The sequence below is a fragment of the Nanorana parkeri genome, unplaced genomic scaffold (assembly GCF_000935625.1).
Source record: "Nanorana parkeri isolate BGI_ZX_2015 unplaced genomic scaffold, ASM93562v1 scaffold106, whole genome shotgun sequence".
Lineage (NCBI taxonomy): Eukaryota > Metazoa > Chordata > Amphibia > Anura > Dicroglossidae > Nanorana > Nanorana parkeri.
Window position 1 is genome coordinate 1,741,675 of NW_017306374.1, and position 14,296 is coordinate 1,755,970.

Below are 14,296 nucleotides of genomic sequence, written 5' to 3' on the forward strand. Positions count from 1 at the left end.
AAGGGACTGACCCCCTCTTAACACTGACACCAACAAGGGAGCACCATACCAACAGATGGGGCTTCCGCTTTGTAACCGGGACTTCCGCTTTGTAACCCAAATCTCACCTTTTTCCACAGAACCCCAAAGACCCCCCAAGCCACCAAGCTGTCGTGATAAAAACAAACATATAAACTATCTGCTGGCAATATTTAACAGGATGAGTAGTAAACCTTCTTGCTTCGTCAAACTTTCCTAAAGGTCCAACTCCTGCAGCTCCTCTCTACCACATGACCCTTATCTCATATCAGGACGTTTTCCAGCTCTAATATTTTACTTTTTCCTGGGGATCATCCTCCCCCCTCAGCTTATCTTCCCGGGGTCTGTCTCAACTATGATCCTGACCATACCCTTTACATTAAGATTTGCACTTTGGGACTCTTCCGCCCAAACTGTCTAGTTATTAGTTTTACATATTTACCCCCAATATGAGTTGAAATACAGTATTCTCATATAAAGTTCAGAGCACATTTTCACAATATTCTAATTCAGTTATGACCAATGCAACTACAAAATGTATGCATGATCCTAGTAAAGGGGTTTTCCATTCAGCGCCAAAGGTTATATGTCTACAGGCTCCAGTGATGGAAATCTGACTCTGGGTAGGGTAGGAAAGGCATGCAATCTCTGTCAATTCTTGCTGTTTATTTCCCCATTGGGGAGATTTCATCTCACTTCCTGTCCTAGTGATCACACAGGAAATGAGGAGAATCATCCCATTGGCAAAACAACAACACAAACCTAAAAGAGGTTTTAACCCTTTCCCACTGTACTAAAAATCGTACATATTATTGTCTGTGTTCCTGTTAGATTATCAATAGTTAGATTGTCAATCCTCTGGTCTCCCACAATGCTAGGTGGTTTCTGTTATTCTCCCTGATTTAATAATAGAACACATTACTAATATAGGTTCTGCAGAAAGAACCATCGAATGAGCGGGGAACTGGAAGAAACCACTGAGTGCATCTGGGGAGTGGGAGAACGACACTCCCAATAGTGATGGTTTCTGAAGACCACTTCATCTGGGAACTGTAGCAGTGTTTGGTGTTATGAGGGGCCAGCAGGTTAAGTATTCCCTTTCTTCTTTACAGGTACATCTATAAGCACTTCAAGTATACCGACGTGGTATATATTGAAAATGACTTTTGAAATGTTATTGTCATGTTGAAGCAGATTTTAATGATTAGGTTTACATCTACTTTTAGAAACAGAAAATGTGCAGAATAAATTAAAATAGTTGTAGGTGCCACACCAGCATTACTCCCATACATACAAGAAAATGTAATCAGCATTAAACAGTCTCTATAATTACATCATTATTGCTTTTCACAGGCTCGGTATAGAAGCTAGTAACACAAGGCTTTAAAATCCCGAAAACAGGGAAATAAAACCATTTACTGTATGCTTGCCTCATTGATGGAAACACTTCTATTACTTTCCATCAGGCAAATAGCTTATTTTTTATTGTGTCTCCTGAAGTTTGCAGACTCTGCTGTTTTAGGTCAAAATGACCTTCAGGATTTTTCTCCTTATTATTATTTCACGGAAGGTTTGATGAACAATAATAAAACTAAACAGCAGCAATTCCTAAATGCAGCTCCTCACATCTTCCCGATAACAACAGGCAAATCTCCTGCATACAAAGTAACACAGACTGGTCCTCAGCTGATCTGCTTATCAGCCGGACAAGCTCAGATCTTCATTTAATCCACATCCTGCTATTGTGAACACTGATATTCTAGCTGTTATCTGGGTAAGTATAATTAAAAAAAGAAAAGTTTAAGATGTTAGTGTTCATGTAGAACGGTTAGTAGCACCAAAGGTAAATGCAGTTATAGCCTGTCTGTGAAGGAGGCAGGTAAGGAAGATTACCCTTTTAATTAGGAAGCTAAAGGTGTCCACAAAGTGTGGGCGCCTGTACAAAATCAACCTTGCAACCTGCATCAGTCATACATAAGTGTTTAAGAGTCCAACCCACACACATACCTCATAGACCAAAAATCCAAATGAGGTACTATAGTATCAAGTAGTAGAAAGGCCAACAATCCAAAGATGCTCTTTGCTGAAATCCTAATTTCAGTTTCAAATAATAATTTAGGACTTGTTGGAAAGTGCCAGTGTTTCGGGGCCACATTAGCAAGACAGATACAGTCTGGTTTTTGCAACAGTGATGTTCTAAGGTGCTGTATGACAGGGCCATCTGACGTTCTTGCATATGTCAGATAAGGATATTTTCTTGGCAAATATAAACCCCCCCACCCACCCCCACTAACCAATTCTGCATGTTTTTTTTTTTCTTTCTTACCAGGGGAAGAAATATATACTCATGTAAGTCTGATGTCCAAGTCCCTTGCTGGTGTAATTTTCAGGTTCAGGAAACCATTAATCCAGTGCTGAAATTGTGCCTATGCCAGCCACATAAAGTTTCCTCACGCCAACTCTTTTCTAGATCTTGAGAGGACCCCACTGCTGGACAGCCAATAGGAATTGTTCACATCAGTGTGTGGACACTCGAACAAGAGAGACAACTTGGGACTGGAGCCTCACATGACCACAGCTGTAGGTGAGTAAAAAGGGCATTTAGATTTTTTTTTTTTGAGGGGATAGGGGGAGCCCAGAGACCAGCTTTAACGCTGTAACTCAGTAACAGAATGAACGAGGGTTAATCTTAACATTTTAGGTTAGGTGAGATTTACTTAATTAAAGTCATTTTTTTTAATTTTAGGAAGAATTGGAAAAGGTTGGTTGCTTTGTCAGGTTTTATTGTTATCTGTGTCCAATTTGGGGAAAATTGAGTATCATACAAAAATATTAGGTAAAATGTAATTAAGGGCCACACACGTAGTGAAGAACATATGCAGCATGAAGAACAAGTTATTTAATTGCCAACAGTCTAACTTGTTGTGATGCCATCACATTGCTACAGTCCTCTGGAATATGAGATGACCCTGTCGCTAAACAGCCATTAGGAATTGTCCATGTCATCCAGGCAGCAATATTGACACCTGAAGAAGGACATTCCTACTCTTTCAGTCTAGGTGATGGAATGCTCAGGACCCGGGGCATCACATAACCACTAATTTAAGTGAGTAAAATAGACTTTTGGTGTCCTCTTTTTTTTGCTTTAGCAATTAGAGGGGATGGAGGTCTTTTTTGTGGTGGTCTCTGGTTAGCGCAGAGCCTAAAATATTCTTCACAAGTCATGTGTAGTCCCACTGCACCAGACATGGTGGTATACCAGCATACCTGCCTGTATACACTTCAGCACTGAAAAGGTATTTTAAAATGGAGGGTATCAAAACCAGATCTTCCTCTCAACATCAAAACACTGCTGATTGGCATCATCTTCTTTTAAAGAAGGAGGTTCGGTTACTGGGTAAGTTTATGTGTAACTTCCACAGACTTCGGAGGAGGACATCCATTGCAATCCTAGTTCCTTGGTGAATTAATAAATTGGTAGTTTTCCTAAATGCAGATTTAAAATGCTTTGTACAATATTTCATATAGATCAATTAATAAATTACCAACCCAATATATATAGAGGAATCTCCAAGAATCCCACACACCAATAATAATCTAGAAAATGTAATTTAGATCCTTTCAATCTGCCATTGGAGTAGGTTCTTAATAATACTATTTATTATTACATCTGTCAAATAACATGCCACATTTCTGGCAACATTTACCTGCGCAAAACTACTGGTACTTACAAAAGAGAAGTCTTCTGCATTTCGACAAAGCAGCTTGGGAAAAATGGCCTGTCTCTGAAACAGATCTTCCTGCTCGAAGATATTTCCATACATGAACCCATTCATCATGGTGGAATGGGCGTGGATGTCAATGTAGAACTCCAGACTGGTTTTCTGTTGGCAAAAAAAAAACAGTTGCTATTTTTTTGTAACTCAATTCACACAGCTTTGTGAAATGAATTTCTTGCAAAGATGGTATACAGCAATAGCCAGTAATATACAGTAATAAGCAAAAGCAGCTTTCATCAATTTTGAATAATGGAAATAAAGAAAGATCCTGCATGCCTTGTGAGGTCTGAGCCTAGATGCCCAGGCTGTAAGCTTGGAGTACTGCTAACATGATGATCATTTCAAAATCTTCTAAATCAGACACCCAGAACAATTTATTGTTCTCTATTAATGTATAGTGTTTGTTATTTTTCTTTATTAGATTCAGAACTAAATCAAAAAAGTCACTTGTTTAAGTCAAGTAATTATGAAATACTGCAAGTGAATGTTACATGTTCACATTTCCAGCCAGCAAAAGAAAATCTAGACTCATTTTCCTTGGGTTTTTTTGGCTCATTCACATGGGTGCAGAAGTCCATACACCATAAAATGACAGTCTGCGCCCAGGGGCATATATGCGTACTGCTCAGAGTTTGACATCAGTGGGTTGGACCTAGCTTTGACAAAACTAGGATGCAATGTTCCGGCGACACTTCCTCATAGGTCCTTCAGCCCTACCCCTGCTATGGAGAGGATGGTTGCTGGAGAAAGTTGTGTGCCTGGTTTTGCTTAATCTTTAATCAACACATAAACATTGTCATGTTGCGTTATATTGGGTGGGCAACAGTGAAGATCAAGACTATCAATTATACTCATCCGAACCACAATCCCGGCTGGCTCCTAGACTGGTCCCTTCAGCCCTCTGCTCCAGCAGTCTAAGGCCCAGTGAGTCCTCAGGTCCTATACAGTGTATAGGATGTGAGGACCCCGAGAAATATACCATCACCAGAGCGGAGGCAGTCCTCAGGAGCCAGTCTAGGAGTCAGCCGGAATCATGATAAAGGTAAAGGTTATTTTAGCTCCCTGGACAAAAAAGCACTGACCCCCTGAAGCGTGGGGGCAGCCCCACTGCAAGGTTTAAGATTTTATTTTCCCAGAGTTTTCCTTTAAGTCAGTCGACTTTGCCCAGGCTGAGTTGATGTCATTAGTCAGCTGCAGACAGGAGGAAGCATTTTCTCAGTCTTGTGATCAAACTGCAACATTGTAACTTTGCCAAGGTGAGAGAATGCAGCTTGTTCTGTGTTAGACATTTGTGAGAGAAGCCATGAACTGCACAGGCACCAGGATTTACAAGATTGTGTCACCTCGGGGTCTATCCACACTTGTCTGTTTTCATGGAGCAAAACTCATGCATTTTGCTGCATTAAGATGCATTACAAGTAGGGAGGAACAATCAACTGTGAGCAGGGAACTGCTTGGCCACATTTTGAGATGGTTTGGGATGCAGTCATGTAATTGACCCTATATGGCTACATGCCTATCATTGGTACATTGCATACCTAATTACTAGACATGTGCACAGAAAAAAAAATTGATTTCGTTTTGGTAAAACTTTTTAATTCGTTTCGTCAAAGGAAACAAATTGTTTTGAATTTAGAATCCCAAACCACACACTGAAACTGCAGAACGAGCGGCGGCCATATCAGCCGCCGGCGCGTTCTGCTCATGTGTGCTGCCATCTTGGAGTGTATCTTGGTATACAACAAGATAGCGGCGCCCGCATGTTCGAGCGCTACAATCTTGGTGTATACCAAAATATACTCCAACATGGCAGCATGCATGGGCAGAACGTGCCGGTGGCCAATTTGGCCACTGCTTGTTCAGCGTGTGATGTCACCGTCATGTGATGTCATACACTTTGCCTCCAAGATGGCGGCGGGCATGTTCAAAACTTGGCCTCCAATATGGCCGTTGCGCATTCTGAAAACGGATTTATGTATGTATGAATATAGTTTTCGTATATTTGAGCATATAATAAATTTGTTATTTCGGACAAACCGCTGAATCAACTGAATTTCGTTGATTTGCAGGTTCGTCCGAATCCGAATGCACATGCCTACTAATTACAAGTATGAATCCTTTTCTTTCCTACAGAACTGGTTCATATCTACCGTGTTTCCCCGAAAATAAGACAGTGTCTTATTTTTTGGGAAACACGGTAAGCTGCGGCCGGTCTTCACATGTAAAATTTAATTACATGTGCAGCTACCCCGAAGGTAAGACCTAGCGCTATCTTCAGGGATAAGACCTACCACAACACTAGGTCTTATTTTCGGGGTAGGTCTTATATTACAGAAATCCCCGAAGATAGCGCTAGGTCTTATTTTCGGGGTAGGTCTTACAAACACGGTATGTGCTGTAGTTTAGTGTGAAGGGTAAGAAAAACTTTATGGCTCCATTTACACCTATACATGCTTTACCACACAGACTGCATCACACATGCAACAGTGTGAATCCAGCCTTAGCCATTAACTCAGTTCAGGAAGTAGACGTTGACCGAGGATAATGCTTACACAAAGATGGCTCCAACCTTCTGATGAGAAAAGCAAATGAAGGCATTGCCAGCAGGAGTACTGTGATCTCTGTGAGAGGTAATAAATACCTGGAAGTATTACACTTACACTTTACTTAGCACATGCACGCACTTAAAATAAGAAAAAAATTATCTGATGATAGGTATGCTTTAAAATATTTTCAAATATCCATCTGTATTTTCTTTGGAAGCTAGGGACTAGTTGTGCTTTTCTGCTCTAGTACCCTAGCCTATAAACCTCAGTCATCAGTTCTCTTGCTTATTGCTTAGCCTTGCACAAACAGGTAATTGGTTAGTAGAATTTATTTTATTACAACATTAAATGTCATGTGTTTTATGAATAGGGACAATTATAGAAAACACATTATTGTTGGAAGAACGCATTCATAAACAGCGAGCTCGTTGTATTCCTCTGCTCCCTAAAGCTTCATGTCAGTGATTCAGAAAATAGAACTCATTTACATGGAAAATAAACATATAAGTTGAATTTCTTTTCTATAGAGTTATAAAGTCGAACATATTGTATTTTAATGACTGAACAAAATATATGATCCCATAGCACTTTTGAGGTCTAAATGTATATGGTATCAATGTATCCGTTAACAGTCTGGGGAAATCACAACTATAACATAGGAGAAGATAGCGGAGCCGTGATCCAGGTGCTGGTTTCTTTTGACGCAGGAGGGGTTGGTGCAGAGTATTGTCACGCATGTTAATGTAAAAAGATAGCAGATGCAGGAAGAGCCATAATGACTGAGGAAAACTGGTATAAATGCAGGATATGGTGGTCAGGTATGGGATTGCTATATGGGGACTCTCTAGATCAGGGCTCAGCAACCTTTTACACACCAAGTGCCATTTTTGAAACCATCGGAAAACCGGGTGCCAGTGAACAATAGCACGCCATAGTGTTAGATACATTTCAATTTTTCCACTCATAGCTGTACTGCTAATAGTAAGTTAAACTCACAATTTTTTTTAATGTGTTTACCTTGCCATTAGCAGCACATCTATTAGTGAAAACATTTAATAACTAGTGCACACACAAACCATATTCATATTTACATCTGCTGAAAAGTATACTGGACTTACAGTTTTAACACGATCCCTGTGTCTTTATTTGATGGCTCAGTTATTTGTGAGGGCATGCATGTGTGCTGGAACGAGGGTTAATGTTTATGTGAGCATAAAGGTCTGGGGCAGGGTGTGCAGTAGATCCTTCCTGTCGGGCAGGGTACAGTAATCCCGTCCCATCACATCAGGCTTGGTTGAGCCCCCTCCTGTCTGGCGGGCTGGCACAAGAGGGATCCTTCAGGCAGGAGCATGCGCAGAACGGCCCCGTCAGCGCGCCTCTGCGTTCCTATGCCGCTCAGCCATGTCACTGAGGTGGGTGGGCCAGTAAATGTAATTGACAGCCGGCTCGAGGGAGCTGTCAACTACAAGCAAACAGGTCGACTCGCGTGCCAGCTGTCAAGGTCTCACGTGCCAGGCTGGGCACGCGTGTCGGGGGTTGCCGACCCCTGCTCTAGATAAACTAAAAAGAAAAAAACCACAGTTAAAGTGATAATAAAGTCAAAAGGTTTTTAAGCTATTATCAAATGCTGATTAAATCACTTACAGTGGATGCTGCTCCTTGATGTTTAAAGGTTTTAGTTTCCTGCAGAATCAGCTAGTCCCTTGAGCATGTTTTAGGTTGGCTATTTTTCCTATGGAGCCACCCTTGTGTGTGTGTTAACATGTTGCATGTCTTCACAACTACACAAACACAGCAAGGCAAGTCACTCCCCTACTTCCTGCACCTTTCTCCTCCAAGCTAGTCCATGGACGGCTGCTGGAGATTGCTCTGTCCCTTGTGACATTGTACTCAACAGGAAATTCAGGAGAGCTGAGCTGAGAGGATTAGAGAAAGCTGTTCTGAAACATAATGACTGTAAGTGGATACGAAGTGTAAATATTTGATCTGGATTCATTATTAAAAATAAAGTACAAAAGTTAAATACTAGTGTAGGAAATTTGATAGGCTTCCATAAAGTAAACATGCGGCCAGGGTATACATACTCCCCAAATGTCCATCAGCTTTGTACAGAGGGTCTATCAGCATCTGAGGTCCATATTGTTGATGAAGAGGGCAAGGGGGATATTGCAACTCTTTAGAAAAAGTACCTCTACTTTCATGCACAACAGAGCATCTGCATTTTCCAATATCAAACTCCACATGCCAGCTCATAGATCCCAACTGTCCCTATTTTAAAAACAAATCCTTCTGTCCCTCTATCCCCCCCCCCCCCCTTTCCCCCAGATGTCCCTCTTTTTGCTTCAATTTATATACCTCAATACAACAAATTAATATACAACTATCAATAAGTGTTTTACTGAACTTTACCTTTTAGCCAACCTCTAAATGATTACATTTGTTATTTTAAGAGGTCAGTATAAAGGAAAATAAGTGGTGGAAAAGAAGCACTTCTGGGTTTGACCAAACAGTTTTTGAGTAGAAATTATTTACTGATCCGCGTCACCGGAGGTGTGACAGGTGATGTGTCGTTTGCTTATATACTTTGTACTATAAGATGTCCCTCTTTCTCATCTCAGAAAGTTGGGAGTTATGGATTATGGACATTCAAGTATTTACATATTTTTAACAGGCAATAAATGAACTTCAAAACAAGTCTTCATTGACCTCTGCAGAGCAATTTACCCTCAACGTTCACAGCAGAAGCACTGAAAGTATACCTAAACCCCAAAACAAATGTAATACATTGTAGCTTACCAGTCCTTAGATGTGGTGGTTTTATTAGTTTTCTATTCTCATGCTAAGAAATGTTTCAGCAACTTTGCAAGGAAATTTGCACTCTGCAGGGGAAGGTACTTGATTCGACCATCTTCTTCCTTCCACTCATATTCTGCACTCCCTCCATCACTGGTGCCGGTCTCTGATCCAGCGCTGACTGCTGTGTATTCTGTGTCCCATGGTGTCTGTCCAAAGTGCATGCTCCCGGGTGCGCACATTGACTACACTGAGTTTCTCCTCTTCTCCCCGCCGAAGATCTCTACTGCGCATGTGCTCGACCCATCATCCTGCTCGGCCGCTGGAGAATCTCCAGATCTCCAGACAGGAGCGAGCGGCGGTGACACAGGTAAGTAATTACCTTTTTGGTAAATTAAAAAATTATTTTTAATGTTTTTGCATATACAGTATCTAGTGCTTGCTAGCAGTAGATATATACAACAATTTTTAGAGTTTATTTATACTTTAACCCTTGCAGCGTGGGGCCTAGCCCCACTGCAAAGTTTAAGATCCGATTTGCCCGGAGTTCTGTTTTAAGGAGACGCTTACAACCATGAAGTACATTTTTAGTGAAAAGGTTTTTCATAGATGTGCAGCACAGGAGAAGTCCTGAAGATGAGAGGGGGGCGATAGCTGTAAAAAAAGATGATAATAGGATAGCAGATATAGCACATGCTGTTCACGTACCAATATATCCAGTAAGAGATTGTACAATTTTGCTTGCTGACAAGGAGATTATAGACACTGTCATCTACATTTATCCACGGAGTGCTGCTATAGACACAACATTCTATGGAAAACATTTATACAGTGCAACAATTTCCCTTTTTTAAAAGCAACTAAATTGCTTTGCAATAAAAGAGAGTTTGCTAATAATTTACCTGACAAAACAGTAGAAAATACAGAGTGGTATATTTATAATACATGCTGAAAAAAACACAACCATACAGTATGTGAATTAGATTGTAATTTTGGTTGGCCAGTCTTGTGATTGCTCAAGAGGAGTGGATGAATGGGAGGAACCATTTAGGGAAAGAGCCAAGCATATTCTTTTTTTGGGGTCAAGATGTTCCCATTTTGTGTACAGTGCAAATCTCTGTTTACTCTGAATGTAGAAGTAAAATAACAGCAAACTAAGGAAGTGTGGTCTCTTGGCTGAACGTGTTTAGAATTGGCGAGCTGCTAATGCTATCCAATAAACACAGCAACTGTCAGATAGTTCACTGAATCCACCTTAAAGCTGAACTCCAGGCACAAAAAAATTCATGCAAATATACTCTGTAACAGCTACAAAGGATATAAATGCACTTTATATGCACAAAATGCCTTTACACGCCTATGTATATCCTTGTACAAGTAGCTGTGCCATCATCACTGTGCTGCACATAGCAGAGGTGTTGAGAGGAACCTAGCAGGTCCACCTACTACATACTGCCTACCAAAAACTACAGTGGGCAGTTACATGACCAGTCACCCTAAAAAAGGAGAGAGAGCAGCATTGACTGGGCTTTGAAACAGGAGGCAAAGTGCAGGAGGTGTTTCATGCTGGATTACTGCACAGATCTGGAAGAAATTTACACAGGGCATCGATATATAATTAAGAATAGATATGGAGGCAAATGATGTGTGTGCATGCTCATTTAGAATTGTGGCATCAAACAGGCTATTTAAGACTGAGACCTGCATGCCTCCAGTGCTGAGATATCTCCAGCTGTATCCTGTGATACAGGCTTCCCTCTCGACCTGATCACTGCTCTCTTCCTCTGTGACCTTGGCTTGTCTACTGACTACACTGCCTGCTGCCTTGTACCCAGTGGCTTCACAAGGGAGGTGTGGGGGTGCAGCCTGCACCGGGTTACACCATCAGTCATTTTGGTGTCACCCCCTCTGAAATGTGAGGCACTCGGCCATGTTTCAGGAGCACCTACAGCTGCAGAAGAGAGGCGGGGACCCGGTGGCATACCTTATCCTCCTCTTTCTGCTGGTAAATATCACCTAAATGGCCGCCCACAATTCAGTGCACGATGCGCTGCATGATGACACCAGCACAGCAGGCAAAGACAGTGATAGGAACCTGGCGGGTCAGTAAATTGTGGGCAACATGGTACAAGGCAGCAGGCAGTGAGAGAGTTGGGGACAGGCCAGGTCCCTGACTCTCTCACCTCTGGCAAAGAGGTACAAACAGAGACATCCCCAGGCTTGGCGTCATCCGGTGCGGCCGCCAGTTCTTTGCCTGCTGTACTGGTGTTATCCTGTGTGACCACTGCTGACATCTCTCTCTAGTGACTGGCAATTCTTGCCACGTTCAGGAAATAGATGTCTGCGTCCAGCAGTTCCGAGGACAACAGTGCCAACTTCACCTACAAGCACTCGTGCTATGCTTTCACACCTGCACTCTCTGTTCCACTATTGGGGTAGTCAGACTAAAACAGCAAGAGAGACCTCCCTCGTCATCTCAGGCTCCCATCAAGGTTCGTGACAGTTAGTTCCCTCGTTTTCATAATATTGTTTTGGCTTTAATGCTTTCTGAATCACCCAGCCAGAGTAAGTATAAAGATATGGAATTTTGACACTTTTCTGTCACTCACACCATGGACAGAGGAGACAACTGGTTTCTTAAAATGCACCATCTACATCACTCTAGAACAGCCATTGCTAAGTAAGGATTGGGCTTTTAGCACCATCTGTCACCCACATATAATGCCATTTTAAAATCTCTAGACCAACAATGTGATATCAAAATACACCTTTTGTAACTAGCAAAAAATAACACCTTACCCAGGATTTCTGGCACTAATGTGACTAGATTATGGCACTGGAACAGGGTGGTTCCACAAACCTTCACACCTCCCGTCCTGTTTGTGGACAACCAACATGTGCCTTGACACATTGCATGGTGATGGGAGTGAGGTGGCTATAAATTTTGGGTTATGTTTCTGACGATCATTAAAACTGAAGTAGCTGCTAGTATGGGCAGAGTCAACATTACAGAAAAAGTCCAGTTAAATGTGATTAGCTTCCTGAAAACCAGCTCTCTGTCATTCCTAGATCATCAATCCCATTCAATCTTCCAAAACTGGATTAATCTGACTGGTGCCTGATAGGAGCCTTAGCACTGAAATTTTTTAAAATATCAGGCTTACTGTATATGAGAGGCAACAAAAGAAATGGAGTAGGCGTTCCAGCATCTCCAGCAGGTGCTTTTCAGGATCACCAGACAAAAGAGAGTAAAGGGGAGTGGTGCTCTGGAGTAATGTCTGGATGAAAAACTGCATATCGGAGAGGCTGTGTTACCTGTATGCATCCCAAGGTTTAATTTTCAGTGTTGACTGCAACCTTTAAATAGCCTGGCTTCTCTGTGCTTATATGAGACAGGTGCACTTAGGCTGCCAAGCATCAATTCTTTCACAGCCGACACATTCTAAAAATATAAACCTTTGTGGAGCTTTCATCTGATAAGTACCAGGCATATTTATTTCCCTTTGTTGTAAATACATACAGTAACTGTCTTAGAAAAAAAAAACGCACTTCCTTTACTGAAAGTTCGCTTCTTTGCCAGAGAAGCAATTAAAACTAAGATGAAGCAAAGCACACTGAAATTAAAAAGGAGAGTGATTGTCATATAATTTGTCTGCAAAGACAAGGAGAAAGTAATAAATTGTAAGCTGGGAAGCCGCTGGTTGCTGAAAGCTGTCTTTTAAAAGAGTTGCAAGATACCTCCTGCTATGATATTAAACTCATCATTTTCTGCTCTGGAGGTGGAATTCAAAATGATTCAACAGACGACATCTAAAAAGTCATTTTTCTGCTTAATTCCCAGAAGTGACTTTTTTATGTGCTTACGAGCCGCAGACTTTTTTTTTTCTGTAACTGTGTAATTGCCTACGAGATCAGGTGACCCTGTGTACCCAAGAACAGTCTTTCTTCCTGGGCTGGGAAAACAAAAGTGGATCCTTTCTCTGTGTTTTGTCAAAACAGAAATGGAAGATTACTGTGCCTTGCACAAGGCGATAGAATGCTATTTGCTGTTTCAAAATATAAAGAAAAACTCTAAGGCAATATAAAATATAATTTATTCATTTCATACAATAAAGAACAAAATTGAGTTTATTTATTTTTTTCTGTTCCATCTGTAATTACAGAAGCAATTATTCTCTTCACCAGAGATCCTGTGAACTCATAACTGTGATCTGCACCTGTGTCCTTTGGACCCCTTTATACCATTTCACTTACGTATGCTGGGCTCCATTGTTGAGCTCAGATCCCCTGCCCACCCTTGCTTATTGGAGATGTTTGCACATTATCTGATAATAGTATCCTGCACTGCCTTATTGTATGTGTGTGCTTTGTATTTGGGTGCTGGGGTTGGGTTTGTGCTTTGGGTTAGGAGTGGCGCTAAATTTTAAAGGCATTTCAACTCTTCTCAACTCATCAATATAGTACTTAGACAGTTTCAAGACAACAGATGGCCTGCTAGAGGACTTTGGACAAAAATTTAGGATACATAGGGTGGTTAAATATAAGTTACTTCCTTTTGTTGAAGGTAGGCAGTGAACATATTTTGTGGCTTCCAAATCTTACTTCTCCAGGACTTCAGATAATACAAGAGCTGCCCGGGAATGATACTGCAGTGGTGACTGACTGCTGAATCAGTTCAAGACACCGTGAGAGGTGGTGGGGAAAAAATTCAGTCTGGTTTTTGTTGTTGGGCTACTTTCCTACACCTATAAGAGGTGCCTTATTCTGACACAAACAGCATCCCTAGGCAGCACTTGTATTATATGAAGAACTAAAAAGGGGGAAGGGATACCCCTAAATGTTCTCTTCTACTACTAAAAACAAACAAATCACATTTGACCACTTTACTGATTCCTCTTTATGGTGCTCCTGCCTCCTTTTTTTGTGCATTTGTGTTATTGCGATAAAATTGCCCTTATATGTGGTACACTAGTACAAATGAGGACTTTAAATAAGGGTAGTTATGCAAACATGGCCCAAAAGGCAGTGCAAAATGTCACTATAAGACCCATTCACTCACTGGGAAGGAAGATGCCCACTTGCATGCTAACCCTCCCCAGTGTAATGCTGATGGGAACTGGACTCTTTCACACCTCACTGGACCAGAGGATAGCTGTAATA

The 14,296-nt window shown here is 41.3% G+C and overlaps 1 protein-coding gene across 1 annotated transcript in view; it reads right to left on the bottom strand.

The window, feature by feature from the left end:
- Positions 1-14,296, bottom strand: part of LOC108784279 (cytosolic carboxypeptidase 6-like) — a 727,452-nt gene that overhangs the window by 112,795 nt on the left and 600,361 nt on the right. The window contains exon 7 of the mRNA XM_018553039.1: positions 3,750-3,902. Coding sequence (XP_018408541.1) covers positions 3,750-3,902 — 153 coding nt within the window. The remainder of the gene's footprint in view (positions 1-3,749; positions 3,903-14,296) is intronic.